This window comes from Phoenix dactylifera, chromosome 7 (assembly GCF_009389715.1).
Source record: "Phoenix dactylifera cultivar Barhee BC4 chromosome 7, palm_55x_up_171113_PBpolish2nd_filt_p, whole genome shotgun sequence".
In the NCBI taxonomy this organism is placed as follows: domain Eukaryota; kingdom Viridiplantae; phylum Streptophyta; class Magnoliopsida; order Arecales; family Arecaceae; genus Phoenix; species Phoenix dactylifera.
Genome location: NC_052398.1, coordinates 16,539,359 through 16,556,106, shown reverse-complemented (window position 1 = coordinate 16,556,106; position 16,748 = coordinate 16,539,359). Strand labels below are relative to the sequence as shown.

The following is a 16,748-nucleotide window of genomic DNA, read 5'->3' as shown; positions in this document are numbered from 1 at the left end:
GATTTGAGACTTCTTCATAGTATTACAAGATGGGATACACTGATGTGAACCTCACTACTTTCATGGTATTACAAGATGGAATTTAAAATACTGCATGCAGGTTCCTTGTGCTGGATTATATGACTAATGATATCAGCACAGGTCTAACATAACAAGGAACAAAATACAAACAAGGATACAAAAACCCTTTGATCACAGAATTGCAAGCTAACAGATTTAATGACAGTTTCCGCTTCATAAGAGCACCAGTACAAACATGGCGCAATTTCATCATCCTGAGCAACTGTGTTTCCTTGTGTATGTGTAATTTAAAACGGTTTAATGGGATAGAGTGAGAAGGAGAAGATCAATGAAAGATAAGGATCAGAGTGATATGAATTTCTATATATACTATTAAAATTGATGGTAATTTTGGTGAAAAGTTTGGAAGACCTACCATCTCAATTCACTCTTTTTAATGTGATATAAATATGAAAATGCTGGGTTACCTTGTTGGTAACTTCTACTTATATTAGAGACTAAGGCTTGAATTTGCCTTCATTAGGTGAGCTTTACATTACAAGTGATTGAACACTGTACAAACATGGGATGAATCTAATATTCCCACCAAGCATTGATTAGTGGTGGCTGGTAGTGGGTGATTTATCTTGAGGGACTCTTTTAAGAACACGAATTTGGAGTTTTAACTTGGAGATGGAAACCCCGATTCTTTTTCTAATGATATAAAGGATAGAATAATTAAAAAAAAAAAAAGAGAGCAAGAAACGTGGCCACTTAAATGGAATGGTAATTTATGTGCAAAGAGGATTGGTTTCTCAAGGAATAGTTATTTTTTTAGAGGAGTAATGTTAGAAGGATCTTGTTTTGACATCAAGGTTTTTTTCTTGCCACGTCGTACAAGAGATTGGTGTACATTCTGAGTAGGTATTAGTGTGTTACTAGGGATAGTTAAATATGAAGTAGCCAAGCAAACAAAATAGGGCAAATGATTCTTTCTTGAAAACATAAAGGGTGCTTAATAGTTTTTTCCCCATAAATCTTTGAAAATATTGCTTAGGTTATCAAATAAATATTCTTTGGAAACTTGACAGGTATCACCAATTGGAGTGTCCATTTAGCCTTAATCAAGACATCTCCTCATGGAATGATTGATTTAGTCTGCAATTTTTATGGGATGGACTAACTTAGACATAGTCAAACTTGGTTCGAAATTAATTTCAAATTTTAATTCCCAAATCATGTTTAATTTGTTTAGTATTATTTTAAGCTTAATTTCAAATTGAGTTGGACACAAATCTACTTAATTAGCTCGATAAACCCTACGTCAAGCTGAAATCAACTCGAGATTAAATCGAATTGAGTTCAAGCTTAAGCAAATTCAATTGTTAATTTCAAGTCTTAAGTCAAGTCTAAATTAATATTTGGTTAATCAAAAAATAAAAGTATATTAATAAAATACAATTTCAATAATTCATTATATATATATATATATAATTTTAAAATATATTCGAGTTGAGTCGAGGTGGTTCGCGAATCGGGAGCAGACTCAACATCCCGAAGCGACACCCGCGCTTTGTTATCCAGCTGGCTCTGGAGTTTATTTTATGTTGTCCGACGCGATCGCAGGCGGTTGCGCCACATCGGCGGCGCCCACCGCCGCCGGCGCCCCATCCCTCTCCTTCCGCCGCTCCGTCTCGAGCCTCCGCCTCCCTACGCCGCTGCCCTCGCCGCCTCCGCTCCGGCAGCACCTCCCCGTCCGCGCTCTCGCTTTGAAGCGAAACCCCAAACGCTTGAAATACTCCGCTCCGCGCTTCTTCAAGGTCACACATACACACACTCTCTCGCTTTCTCTCTCTGAATTTTAGTTCCAGTTTAGTGGTTTTAATCCTTTTAATTTTATGGACTTCCTTACGGTTTCTATCTTTTTTGGGTGATAAATAAACAAATTCAAAAGGATGGGGAGAGGATGGTATACGTGGAGATGGACCCTTCGGGATCCGATGGTTGGAAGCTGGAACCCATTATCAAGCTCATCAAAGAAGGAGGCGTCGGTGTGATCCCCACCGATACCGTGTATGCTCTCACTCCAAACGCTCCTCATCTTTCTTCTATTATTTTTACCAGTTTGGACTGAGTATTGATTCATAATTCTTAGATTTTCTTTTTATAAAAGAAAATATATGAAGCATCAGTGGAGACAAATATTTGTGGTATTAAGAAATGAGTGCATGGACTGAAGGAAGAACTTTACTTGGAGGTGTGGATATGATACTTTTGTTAGATTCCTGCTCTATGTTTGCTCTCTTGTCTATACAGAGGCTATCAAATTAGCGTCATGTTCTAAAATTCAAGTAGTGGTGCAAGGGTGTAGAACCACAGTTTCATTATATGACCATGTTTTTCATAAGAGGATTGTGCAATGCTTTTAAACCGAAACAATCATACGCCCCAAGGGAATGTAAAACTCCATATCCTTGCAGGAATCTATGGCACAAATTAGTTCATGGAAAGGAAGTACCATGATATTTTTACTAGTCATGATCCATGAAAACTCAAATTGACTTCTAAGAAAGCATTCAAACGAATTCATAAAATACTGGTTACTGATATAGATGAGCAAATTTTCTCGATGTCCTGAAGCTTCTCATACTTATGTTTTTCTTGTCATTTACTTACACCATGCTTGGCTGGGACTGGATTTCCACTTGACTTAACAAAATCATATCAAAGCCTCTTTTTTTTTTTTGGTACAACAGCAGTTCACACCCGCCGTATGTTGATGCAGCCAATTATCATATCAAAGCCTTGAATATTAACCAGATGTATGTTTTGACTGTAGGTATGCTGTGGTTTGTGATCTGAAAAGTCATTCCTCCATTGAACGCCTTCGCAGGTATCAGCTTTCTTTTCTTACATTGACTATTTGAACCTTTATCTTTCGGTATGTTCACTGTTGTGTATTTGTTCTTGGTGACTCTTCTACTAATATGTTAAGCAAGTTTCGTTAACAAATCTTTTATGGTTTTCTATCTGCAGAATTAAAGAAGAGGACTCAAAGGCAAGAGAAATTACTGCTGTAGCTTTAGTATTTTAGGCTTTAGCACATAGGAGAGTATTATGAGAGTAAACTCGTCACAAACAGGATATTAATATATAATTTTTGTCTTTATGTTGATGATAAGGACTATTATAAGGTGGTACGATTTATCTATTTTGTTACACTTACTGATTGATTAAGACATTTTTATGCAGCCCCTCAGTATTTTATGCCGCTCATTTCAAGATATAGATACTTACACGATGGGTTTCCCACGGGGTAATGCTCACGGTCAACCAAATATCTTTCGAGCTGTAAAGCATTGTTTGCCTGGACCAGTAAGGATGGATTGTTTTTATTTGGTGAACATAACTATGGACCTTCCAATTTCCAAATACACAGCATGGACATTGATGAGAACTTTTTTACTTAAACAGTATACCTTTATTCTACCTGCAAGCAAGCAGCTGCCAAAACAATGCATAAAGCCTGGGATGGCAGCTAAATATGCATCAAGGAGGCATGTTGGTGTTCGTATTCCAGATGATTCTATCTGTCAAACCATATTGCAAAACTTGGATGCACCTTTGGTTTCTACAAGGTTAGTTGAAACTATTAAAATAGCCAGAATATATTCTAAATCCTTCAAGATGTTTTTGCTTACAAAATTAATGCTGAATTTGTCTAGTTTGTGTATCTAGTGTCCCTGCTACTTGCATACTGATAATGTGCATTTCATTCTTAAGTGTAAAGTGGCCTGAAAAAGATCAGTGGATGGTGGATCCCGTTATCATTGCAGATACCTATGAGCCAGAGGTATGAGCTATCACTTTCCTATAAGTGATGTTATAGTTACATGAATAGTGTGTTTTAGGTTTTTTCTTGTCACTTGTTCTGTGTTTCGTTTATATATATATAGAGAGAGAGAGTTGCTTTTCTGTAAATATCTGGATCAAAGTTCTAGTAGGAAACAGCTCAGTGGAGGATTTAATCCTTGTTGGAGATGGTTGATGAGCAAGCTAACTTAAAGGATAAATATAGTAAGATGTTATGGAGAAGGATTTCCAGTTCTTGAACCTGAATTACCAAATAGCTGTCAGGATGTTAGCAAAATACAATGGTTTATATGCTGGTTGCTGTAAAACATTTTCCAATGGTTGCCATTTTGCACCATCCAGTTTTTTAAATGGCTCCTTTCCTTTGAATGAGAAGTCTAAAATAGTGTTCTGAAAATTTTATTCATACATGGCTTGGTTGACGGGCTAAAGCTATTATTTTGGATAGGTGTCTGCATTATTAACTAATTTGAAGTTCTAAAAATGATTGACCTAGATATTGATAACAATAACATTTTTCATTTTGGATCGAAAGGAACTGGTCTGTGCTACCTAGAATGTTACAGTTAGACAGAAGGGGGATATAAATACTATTTTAGATTACTCATACTCTATAAGTGCAGAAGCTTCATAGAAAAAATATAATCCACAATTGAAAGGTTCTGCTCGCAGATGATGTGTGTTTAGCTTGATTTTAGACTTGATCAAGCTTGAATTGATTGTGAATAACCAGAGCTTAATCAGATGATTTAGGCTTGAAATTAATTTATTGGTGACTGACTGATTAGGTGGCTGTTCCAAACTAAAGCAGATTCAATATATCCGCCAAAGTTATAATGTGAAATCTTTTGCTGCAATTTTTTTTTCTTTATTTAAATCAATTATTGCCTGCACCTCTGTGCTATTAAGCCTATAACATTGAAACTTAAGTGCTAATCATGCCAAGCTTTTGAGAGATGATAAATATTGGGTTTCCAACTTTCAGACACATTAAGGCATTTGAATATTACATTCTCATATTCTATAAGATTCATATGAAAGCCCACCTGGATTATGTATGCATTTCCAAGTTTTAATTAATTACTTATTCCTTATTAGCAACTGACTTTGGAGTCTATATATATTTAACTTCATTTGATTTGTTATAGGGTCTTGATTTTGTTGTTGATGGTGGTGTGAGAGTGGCTGATCCATCGACGGTAGTTGATATGACTGGAGCTTGTCCAAAAGTCATTCGGCAAGGAAAGGTATTATGTACATCTACAGTGCATCTATCACTCCTTTTTTTGGCCTGCATTCTAGCTTGTGGTTGATTACCCTTTTCTTTTCTAAACAAGATATATGCTTTCTCTGATCGGACAGATAATGCACTATCCAGCAATTTGTGTTATATACTTTGAACTTTCAATAGAGCCCTTACTCTCTTAGCATCTTTTTGTTCAGTGTTTGTTAAACTTTTTTTTGCCAAAACATGGATACTGCAACATATTCAAAAGCCAGTAGCTTGCCAATTAGCATTCGATAAACGTAAAGCATACACACATTCACTGTCTATGGATGCCATGGGTTTATTTTGATATCATCTATAAACTATTATTCTTGCATTTTCTTTGTAGTTTATTCATTGTTCCTCTCTCTTTAATCTATGCTCTCATCTTATCTTCTATGTGGTGTCTTTTAATATATACTAGCTTTTTAGGCACTTGCATTGCATGTGCACACTGTAGGAAGTATGGTAAAAAAATTATTCCAATCAATTTGATATTGATATAAAATCTTTATGAATTTTATACTAATTATAATAACTTATAATATAACTTTGTTATATTCATTGTATAAATAACCATGATATGGTTCCATTGCTTATGGCTATCTTCAAGCTATCAAAAAAAGAATAAGAAGAATAAAAAGATATTTGTTTCATACCTTTGTCAAGTAGTCAATATATATAAATGTCTGCATAATATACATCTCAACAAAAGAACATCAGATATTCAAAAAGAAAAAGAAAAAGAAAAATTTGATAATTTAAAACTGTGGACACATACCAGCATGGAATAACAGTATTTGGAAATCATCAAGTTTTATAGTTACATCATTATAATGGGAAATAATAGTCAATAGCGAAAAAAATGGTGTTATTTGCTTGAATCATTATTATTATGTTTAGTTGAATCATAAAAATATTGAATAATACTAATTATTATTCTTTTTATATAATGGTTCTTGCAATAAGATAATGGTCACACAACAACTGTTATTTAAATTTTCAATATTGATATGTGTACCTAAGGGAGGCCCACAAAACCTTTATAATGATTGCTACAGTAAACCTTGACTTATATGAATGTCAAACAGTTCTATAACTATAATAAATTGAAGGTGCCAACTAGCTGACATGTGGAGTCTTTTATGTAAATAAAAGAGACTCAGATTTAAAAAATAAAAAATTGATGATCTAGTAATTCCAATCTAAAAATTATCGATCAATTTGATCCAAATCAACTATAACTATGATTTTTGATTTCAATAATCGTGGACTCAAAATGACAATAGTTGTCCATGAAATACCCAATCTAGAGCAATATTTTCCATCCAATAATATAGTTTCATTATATTAGGATAAAACTAATACCAAAAAAAATCATTATTTGGCAGGAGTAGATGCATTCATTACAATCTTCTTCCTAAATCTCCTTACCCAAATATGTGAATACTAATTAAGCAATTGTTAACTTTAGGTTACACTTGATTGGAGATCTAAGCAATACATTAGTGGCTTCTCTCCACTCAAGTTTTTCTTCATAACTAACCTGCTTTTGATGGGACAAAGGTTTCACTGGTTGATTTTGGACTAATATTTCTGCCATCATTTAAAATAAAATATAATAGTCTTGAATCATAACTATAAGGAAGAAAATTCTCTGACGAAAGGTGATATCATGAATTGCTTTCTTGGACCAACATTTGGTTTCTTTTTCCCTCATGTTCTGGTATATGCACATTATTGTAAGTCATTAGACTATTGATCTCGTGTTTGTCATGCTTCACACTGCCACATGATTAGGAGCATTGTGTGGAGACATGCCAGGTTTCATTCAGCCCGTTGTTGCCAGTTACATTTGATCAATATGCTTGCCAGTTACATTCAATCAATATGATTCTCAACTTACACTCTGATCTTGCTTGAGCAAGCTTAATGTTCTCCTGTTAAATTCCAAGGTTCAGAGTGGCCTCTGTAGCTGATCCAGTCTGAACAACCCCTGTTGTTCGGGTCCCCTGTTCAACAAGGCAGAATCTGTTAATCTTGAATTGCCTCTTCCGGCAGCATGTCTCTGTGTCTGCCTCTGCACGCACTTGTGCATGTATGCAATGCATGGGTGCATGTGTGCATCAGCATGTGCATGCATGCATGCATGGGTTTATGCATGTTTGTGGTGCATTAGTATGCATTTGGCGCATTGGTTTGTGTGTGCATGTGCTTGTGCGTGTCTTTGTGTGGGGTGGGTGTGTGATTTGTGGGTGCATGCATGTGTATGTGCTTGTGTGTGCATGCACGTGCATGTGCATGCATGCATGTGTCTGTGGAGTTTCATTTTAGCATCATTTATGCAGTCTAGGAAGTACTTGATGAGACTGTGAAGAACCTGAGGTGGGCATTTCTGATCTAAAAGCCATCAAAGGACATTCATATTTCTCTGATCCAAAGCCATCAAATGGCATGCATATATTCTCTCTTAACCATTTGTGCTTATGTAGGTATTGCTTTTGCTCCAACATCAGGTACCGTTTCCATTCTTGCCATTTATCACCTATTTTGAACCTTTGACTTGTGGATGTTGTTAATGCAGTCCATCTCTTCTACTTTGTGTTGTCTGTAAATTGTCCACTAACTTCCTTAGGTGCTTGTTTCTTGGGTTTTTTCCCCTTTTTCTTTTTACATTCTTGCTTTCATAAAGGGACATATGGAACGCAAGATAGTTTGTTTGATAGATGGAACTTACCTGAAAAAGCTTGTTTAATTATTCTCTTACTGTGGTGTTAGCTACCAAATTTGGTGCATTTAAATGGAATACCTCAATAAGAACGTAGAGAGCATCATGAATAACACTCTCTCAGGGAATGGGGGGGCTGATATCAAGCATTTAAATAGTGTCTGGGATATGAAACAAATTCTGATCTTGGTTTTACCAATAAATGGACAGTTTCTGTAGGTGACACAAATGTCCGAGCTGAAGATTAAAGAAAGCATTTACTGATATAAACTGCATTAATGCTGGTTTATAGTTCAGTGACTTGGAGAAGGGTATGAGATTATAAATTCTCTTCTTTTAACCATGAGTGATATTTATTAACGTGGCAGCTGGATATTTTGTATCCTAGTGACTGCCACTGGAAAGTCCTGCCTTTTCTTGAAAAGAATGGCTTAGAGTAGGGCAGGGTGCTCGTTACTAGCTTAGGTGACGATCAGATGGAGGGATATATATTTATTATTCATGAAGGATGTTTTGATTGAGTTCAGGTGATTCAGGTTGCTGTGGTCGACAAACTCCATTATTTTCTCATTTCAATACTTTTCTATAATGTCGGTTACTTGTTATTTTTCCATTAAATCAACAACTATTTTCTCCAACCATGTTTCGAATGCCACAACTGGTCCGGTGGAAGTTATACCTCATGTCCTCCTGCAAGTGCAGATTTTTTGAATTTGAATTTACTGTTCAGGGACCAAGGCTAGACTGGATGGTGGTGGAAGGTGAAGACTCTGCTGCACAAGAGGAGTTGCCTTTTCTTCAAGCAGCTTGAGAATATCTCCAACTAACCAAATACAACAACCAATCTTTGCTCTTGGAGTTGACTGTATAGTCTCTGATTTGAAACGAAAGCGCATGATAGTTATGAGTTTCCACATGTTGTTCTAACCTATGTTATATTCATGATACGACATATTGCTAATTTGAATGAACAGATACGTTGTGGCATCCTAGTATTCATTGCTTTGCTTTTCCTTGCTTATTTTGGTTTTATTTTATGGTTTAGATTCATTGATTTTTTATGAGGTTAATACATGCATGGATTCTAGTAGTACGATGAGTTTGTGTTCATCAGATTTACATCAACTCTATGTTAAGTTACATAAACCCATTTGTGCCTTACATTGGCATGCCTCAAAAACTAAGATGCTTGGGGACCAGTATGTTTACTAGTGTTTGTAGCTTTTTTAATCGTGAGAAGATTCAGGTGCTGCAAAGAAAGATGGTTTATCAAAGGACTTGGGAAGGCTGTCATGTAGGTTAGGAATTAGAAACATGTCACACATATTTTGAGAATATAACTTGTCACGCATTTTTGAAAATGCAGCCATGTTGCATATTAGTTATAAATATTGTCAGAAGAAATCTATTAGCAGAAGTAGTTGTCACTGTTTCTGATAGATTAGGTTAGTTTTGATAAACCATCATAGTGTTGAAGGACAACATGCATGGAGTTGGATGTGTAGAATTGCTAGAGGAGCAAATGTCTGAAATGATAACATTAGAAAAAGCAGTGGAGTTGGCATCAACACAGTATAAACTGATGGGGGAGGTAATTAAGATAGCAGTATCATGTGCAACAAAAAAGGGCCAATAAAAGGAGGGGTTTAGATCTGTGTTGAAAATGCTGGAACGAGATGGTTGGCAAGGACGTGAAAAAATTTACCCTGAGAGAGGACACAAGCCAACCTAAAAACAGCTTTGTAATCATTAAGTCAACTTCAAAGTTCAAAATGTCAAGATTTGTTATCCAGTATTAGATTTGGCTGCACTAATGGAGGATGAGATTGCTCGAAGTATTTGGAAGCAGGAAAATGTGGAGTCTCTTATTAAAAATTCTAGGCTAAAAAGAATACTCTTTCCTCTCCTCTCCTGCATTTTTCTTGAAATTGCAATTATCCTCCTACATTTTGAATTTCTGTAATGTCAGCCCTGCATTTTATGCATCGCTCAAGTCGGTCTCACAATCTGCCCAATTCCGATCATGGCTCGCCGTCTCAGTTGGTGTAGAGAAAGTTGGCTAGCATGATTTTTTTTTTTTTAAATTTAGAGGAAAAACGAATCTGATTTATAAAGTTCTCTGTGACGTTGGAATGTTAATTTTGTGCAACATTATCGTTTCCTGTACATTTTGAATAATTGAATAAATTTTTCCTTAAAAAAAGAACATTTTGAATAATTGATATATGGACATTAAATGTTCTATCATTTTTTTTCAGCATATTTTTGTATATTTCATTGAAAAATATAAGCTTTTTCTTGTAGTGTCTGCACTCTGCACCACTGTCGTTGAGTTCTTTGTTTCCACTGATTTGATGTTTGCTCCATCCCGAAGGGAAACTTGGAAGAATAAATGATAAGTGGTTGTTTCTCCTTGTCATCTCTCAAAATGTTTTCAAATTATTCCAGTTTCCCAGTGTGTGACATCTTCGGACTACAAAGGTTCATTTAGCCTTTCTATCTCTCCAAGTGTCTATCATCATGTGCCTGAGATCAATATCCACTGTTAGATCACAATCCAGCAATCCAATTTGCGGCGATACACGGTGGGACGGTGTCCCTACATGGATCCATGTGTATGCTTTGGAACCAAGATGAGGATTACAATGGTCCCACACCCCATCTTAACCCTCAAAACTAATCATACTAGTTCTCCTTGTGATAGCAGCATTGATCTGGCCCACTGAGAGCACCATGGTCTGTCAAAAGAAGGGCTAATGATGGTGTTAAAACCATGTGGTCATCATCATAAAAAGGAGTTCAGATGCCAATCAAGGCCTGTAGGTGGGCAACATGGGCTGTTTGTTCCCAGCTCCCTGACTTGGTTCTTTATATTCCAAAGCTGAGATGGGAAGGAAGGTGTCCTCATTGGGCATCCGAAGCTCTTAAGCTGGTCCCCCAGGAGCTAAAAGTTGGGTTATGGAGACCAAATCAACCGCTTCTGTACCTGAGATATTTGTTTCACATGGATTGCCAAGAAGGGACAGTACTTGGTATCCCAAAGTTCAACCACCATTTCCCTTAGAATAGATGGCCAGAGGCTATGGTGGCCCATGGTTATGGGGGTACCCAGAGGATGGTGGCCTGAAGCTTTACTTGCCCTTTGGGTTAGGGGTGGCAGTTTCTTTGGACTCACCTACTTACAGGCACTTGACCACTGGGATGGTTGTTATGTTGTGGGACAGGGCCTGGATTCTAATGGTTGAGGTCACATGACTTGGTTGTTAAAGTCTCACAGTTGGTAGTACCCAAGTTCTTGACCCCTTTATTGTGTATTTGGGTCACTTTTTCAAGTTTTAATCCCACACTCACCTGTCCCCATTCTTATTCTTATGGAAAACACTAGCAGTCTTTGGCTTTTGGAGAATCTTCTGACATATTCCTAGGCTTTTTTTGGGGCATGCTCATATCTTTCTTCATCATTAACATAGTATTATGATTGAGTAACACATCATTTGATAATCCTAATGTGTTAAGCTGGGGTGAAAGTATAGACGCCTGTTCTTTATAGAATGGTAGCTAACCTTTTCTGGATATTACATGTAATAAATCATTTAAATAATTTTTTTAAATAAAGATGAAAAAGTAATTAAGATGTTAACACAAAATGAATTATCGAAAATTCTTGAATTATTTTTATTTTTACTCTTGGCCAAATTATTCTCCAAAATGAATCAATCAAAATTATTTAATCCCTACTTGTATAGGAATTTTATGATCCATTTAGAAGCTATGGCGAATTAAAAAAAAAAATACATCATAAATTAATGATACGATGTGTTGTTGTTAGTGCTAATATTTTTACTATCATTTGTTATTCTTGCCCTTCCAATACTCTTTTTTAATTGAATAAATTTACAAATATTATAGAAAACCTATATTTTCTCACATTTACTTTTCTTTCTAATTCTAGGTTATATGAATTCTTTTCCAAATTTTGACAAATTTACCATGGTCGCATGTGGCTCGCTCAGCAGGAATAAGCTGGCTAATGGCCAAAGATGGTGGCTATCTAATATACATTTGAGATTAAAATTTTCTTTTCAATCAAACCATTTTGTTCATGTATAAATTTGATGAACATAAATCTATTATTAGGATGTTTACTTGTGTATCTCTATATAAAGCACCATATCCAGAAAGAAAAGGGGATAAAAAGGAAGCTTATTTCATGATAACATAACTAGATTGAAAGGTTGCGAGAGTGCGTAGATTGCTTTACTTAATGTGCTTGAAGCTAAAGATTATATTGAATGACCAGGAGTCATGACTATGGTTTCAAGAGAGACAGAGGTTTTGCATTTTAATGGAGAAAAAGAAAACAGAGGGAAAGCATGCGAAGTGCAATTGGAAATGGACTCCATGATGCGTTGATGAAGTCGCACTTTGGAGCTTCGGGTTAGTAATAGAATAGATTCTACATGTTGGGTTTGGTTGTGTATAGATGATGTTGGATGGAGAAATGAAGGTTTGGATGTAGGTTATGGGGTATCGTTCTTGCTAGTTTAGTTGAATTATATGTTGTTCGTGTGATGGGATAGTCTTCCTCACTGGAATGGTGAATTTTTATACGACCTAGAAACTATAGAGAGTACTTATGTAAGGACCAGTGTCGTCACAGGTCAGATCTGGTTATATACTAAATGGATTTTGGATGCTTATATAGGACAAAAAAACTCAAATAATACATTCTGATTAGTCTTTTTGGATAAGATCTTGAGTTGTTATAAATACTATCAGAGCAGACCTGGTATATAGCCTATGGGGACTAAGGGACGCTGCAACATGAATCCATTGGAACTGTTATGAGCTGATTATGGTATCCGTAATTGGATTTGAATAGATTTTGATCCTTAGCTCGACGATGATACTGGAGCTTCAATTGGGGGAGTATGTAAAGAACTGTGCAAGCGTGTATTTAATCTCACATCGGGCATGTAATAGGTAGATCCTGGATACTTATACAGGGCTAAAAAACTTAAATAATATCTTCCGGCTAACTTTTTTGAATGAGACCCTGAATTATTATAATTCGAATTCTTTTACCAGTAGATGCTATGGCTTAATATTTCTGCTCTCTGGGTACTTATACAGGGCCAAAAAATTTAAATAATATCTTCGACTAGTTTTTTTTTTTGGATGAGGCCTGAATTGTTATAATTCGAATTCTTTTACCAACAGATGCTATGGCTTAATATTTCTGATCTCTCTTTGGAGAGATGCTTTGACGTCACTAGGGCACGGTTATGCCCTGCATCCATGCCCTTTTTCGCACAAAAGCAATATGGAAAGCTATGCCCTGATAGGAGTTGTCATTATCGAATTATCAACACAAGAAGTTGCTTCCTAAGATAATTCATGTGGCTTCCTCATTTGAGGTCCAGTTTTTTGACTCGTGGAAGGCTGGAGGTGGGACACAACAGCTTCAGGCGTAAGTTTTTCAAGCCGAGGCCAGATTTTTGAACTAATTTTTACGAGTCAAATCAGCTTTATTTGGTTGGTTGCTGCTTAATTAGGTACCCTAATGCGGCGGAAATTTATTTCTCCATTACCTTAAGATTAAAATATTGAAATGTTACTAGGCAGAACAACAAGGGTTTATTAATCCCATTTCCTGCCACAGCAAATAGGGTTAAGATCTCGTTGTTTTCTTAAGTAGTATTTTAATGTTTTAATCTTGAAGGAGTTACATTGACATACCTTAGTTATGCTCTATTTGTGCGGAAATAGATCTCATAAAATTGGATCTTAACTTCTTAGGTGAACTTTTGTGTGTCGATCGGATACAAGGCTGCTAGGGACAATTACACGCAAACTCATATTCAACCTAAACTTACTTCAAATCCAAAAGTCAAATTAAAAACAACCGTGCGCTTGATTTTTGGACGCCCCGAATCAAATTTTATAAGATGCACACTAAACTAGTCAAGCTAGTTAGGGTTTGCATCTCAATTCAGAATCCATGCCTGACCTACATATCTAAACGACAATAACTTGTTGAAGATCTACATCCAAGTAACCCAACAGTTCGAGTTTAGCCGTGTCGCCGTCGATCCAAAGTCCAAATCAAGCCAAATATCAGTTTACATTTAGGTCTAGCTACCCTACTTGGACCTTTAACCACACTAGTTCAGACCATGCCAATGAATTTGAATTTCCATGACACATGTGGAGTCATGTCACCGACCATCCAAAAAAATCAACAAATTAAGAGGCTGGTTAGAGACTAAGGACGGTCCGTTGGAAGTGGGTGGGATCGAATCTTGGGGACGCCATCTTTCAACCGCACATCCCGTCACCGTACGGTGAGTTCACCGTTAGTCTCTGCGTCCGCTGCTTAAAAGCATCACACCTCCACTTGCTGGGTGGAGAACAGCTCAAGAAGACAAGGAGGAGAGGAAGGGAGAAGGAAGGTGGGTTAGCTTTTGATAGCTGGAAACCAAATCCCATCTTTTCACTTTTTTAAAAAATTTGTGTTCTTATTTTTTACCACCTACTACTACAAAAAAAAAAAAAGATGGGTAGATTGTGGATATAATAGATTTTGTTCCATTGGAGCCTTGGATTCCTGATACTCTCCCCACTACCTACTGTCTCCTATCCTTTTTGTTATCTCATGAAAACATGGAATCATGGAAGTATTACTACTGAGAAGTATTATTATATGACTTGAGAGCTATGGAAGTGTTTGCTACACATAAGAATTATCATATGACTTTGTTTACTGAGTAATCTGCCTGCTCTCCAGCCATCAACTTAACCCCAAAGTAATTTAGGGGAGTCCACTTCCTTTGAGGAAAGTTACATGAAAATAAAAAGAGGAAAAGTTGCAAACTCTTTTTATATGGACTTTGTTACTTCGTTTTTATTAGGTATTTTTCTTCCAAGTTGCATGACCAAAGGGTTTCTCTTGTAAAGATGGGTTTTCTAGCTACAAGGGGAGTAAGTCTAAATAGAATTAAAGTATAATGAATGAGCTTGATATGCCCCTCTGTAAGTGCCGGAAAAATTGTTAAATACTATGAGCTTAAAGCAAGAGAGTAGCATCACCTTTTAAGATGGTCCAGGATGTTGTTCCCCATGAATCAAAATATATGTGAGAGGAAAACGCTGTTTAGGTGACGGGCTTTAATACATCAAGTTTATTGCAATAAAGATTTCCAAACCAAAGTAAATAGCATATTTAAAATTGATAAAAGGTTGAATCGGTACCTACGTAATCTATTATATATAAGTTGAGCTCTCTATTCAATTCATATGCACACCCATATTAATAATATTATTAATATATATATTTATTTATTTTGAATAATAAGCAAAGTCTTTATTTAATGCAATTCTTTATTTTGGACTATATTAATAATGTCATTAATACAGTTCTTATTTTGGATAGTCTATTATAAATATATCTAAAATAATGAGACTCGTTCATCAAACTCGTTACTCTTGATATGAACTATTCACATTCATTATTTTTTTATTTTAATAAATTTATAAATCTTAATTCCTTCTCTCTTGATAATTTCTTATTTTTGATAAATGGATCTCTTATAACATATTATTTAGTTTTATAATAGCTAGTTTTGATGTCTATAACAACCATTATTTTGATTTGCATCATTTTTAAATTAAATATTTTTTCAATGTTCAATTTTTTCTAAAAGAAATTGTATAGTTTGCTTAATATGCAACATAAATTAAACTATTGAAGCTTTCTATTTATTATAATTTGCTATATTATTATATTATATTTCAAAAATAGTTAAAAAAAAGCCATACTCCGCAGGGTTGGTATTCTAATAATTTTTGAGTATGTGAATTGAATAGACTTCCGTATTGTGTTATGTTTTGTGATTTATATGTTTTTTGATATTGTACACAAGTTAGCTTACAACCAATTTTTAAGGCATACACTCCACTCAGAAAAGAGCACTTGAATCAAAATAATCCATATCCATATGAAGATCAACAACTTTTTAGTGATCTATTGAAAATATTCTATGGATTTAGAGATTTATAAATTGTCATAGTCATATGTATATGAAAGAAACATTCTATGAAAGAAAAAAATATGAATGGGATTTACTAAATATATTTAGTAACGTAAAATAAAAAATTACTGAGCCGAGCTCTCCACTTTTCTTGTGGACGATAGAATAAATAATATCCTTTCATAGCTCTTTATTTTGATAATAAGTAGGGCTCTTACAACTGATACAAGAGTAAGTTAGGCCCTTAAATCACTGATTAATAGATATCTATTATAAGTAAGTATTATATTATCTATTCCTTTAATGATAAGTGATTATAAGCAATTTACAATGGAGATCTTACTATTATCAATACTAAGTATCGTTGATACTTGTATAATTGATATAAGTGTAATTTATCCTTGAGAATGTTATCTCGCTACAACATGTAAGGATTATTCTTATCTAAACTGATATTATTATATCACTTTAGATATTTGATGAAAGTTTTTGCTCGGCTATCATTAAAGTTAATTAGTTAATATGCAACAAAAATTTAGCAATTGAAGCATTCTATTTATTATAACTTGTTATATAGCATTTCGAGAATAGAAAAAAAAAAGGAGAAAAAATCATCTTGCACATTGCATGGTGCCGGCATTACTAATATTGATATTACTTATGAGAATTTTTCTGCGAAGGTTTAGTTCTACATTCACTAAGTAGATACGGATATTAATGGCATCAATACTAATGATAGGAATTTTTGTTTGGCCATCATTAAAATTAATTGATTAATGTGCAATAAAAAAATTATTATTGAACCTCTCTAAACTCCATCATCATCCTCATCACTCCTCTCCATTCCTCC

The 16,748-nt window shown here is 35.1% G+C and overlaps 1 protein-coding gene across 1 annotated transcript; it reads left to right on the top strand.

Moving 5' to 3' along the window:
- The first annotated feature begins 1,522 nt into the window (after positions 1 to 1,522).
- LOC120111385 (uncharacterized protein YciO-like) lies at positions 1,523 to 8,867 on the top strand. The gene is made up of 9 exons (XM_039128420.1): positions 1,523 to 1,820; positions 1,955 to 2,073; positions 2,840 to 2,893; positions 3,037 to 3,058; positions 3,253 to 3,375; positions 3,475 to 3,638; positions 3,784 to 3,853; positions 5,022 to 5,120; positions 8,599 to 8,867. Exons 1-9 carry the CDS (start codon positions 1,605 to 1,607, stop codon positions 8,677 to 8,679), a joined length of 948 nt encoding a protein of 315 aa, XP_038984348.1. The 5' UTR covers positions 1,523 to 1,604; the 3' UTR covers positions 8,680 to 8,867.
- The last annotated feature ends 7,881 nt before the right edge of the window (positions 8,868 to 16,748 follow it).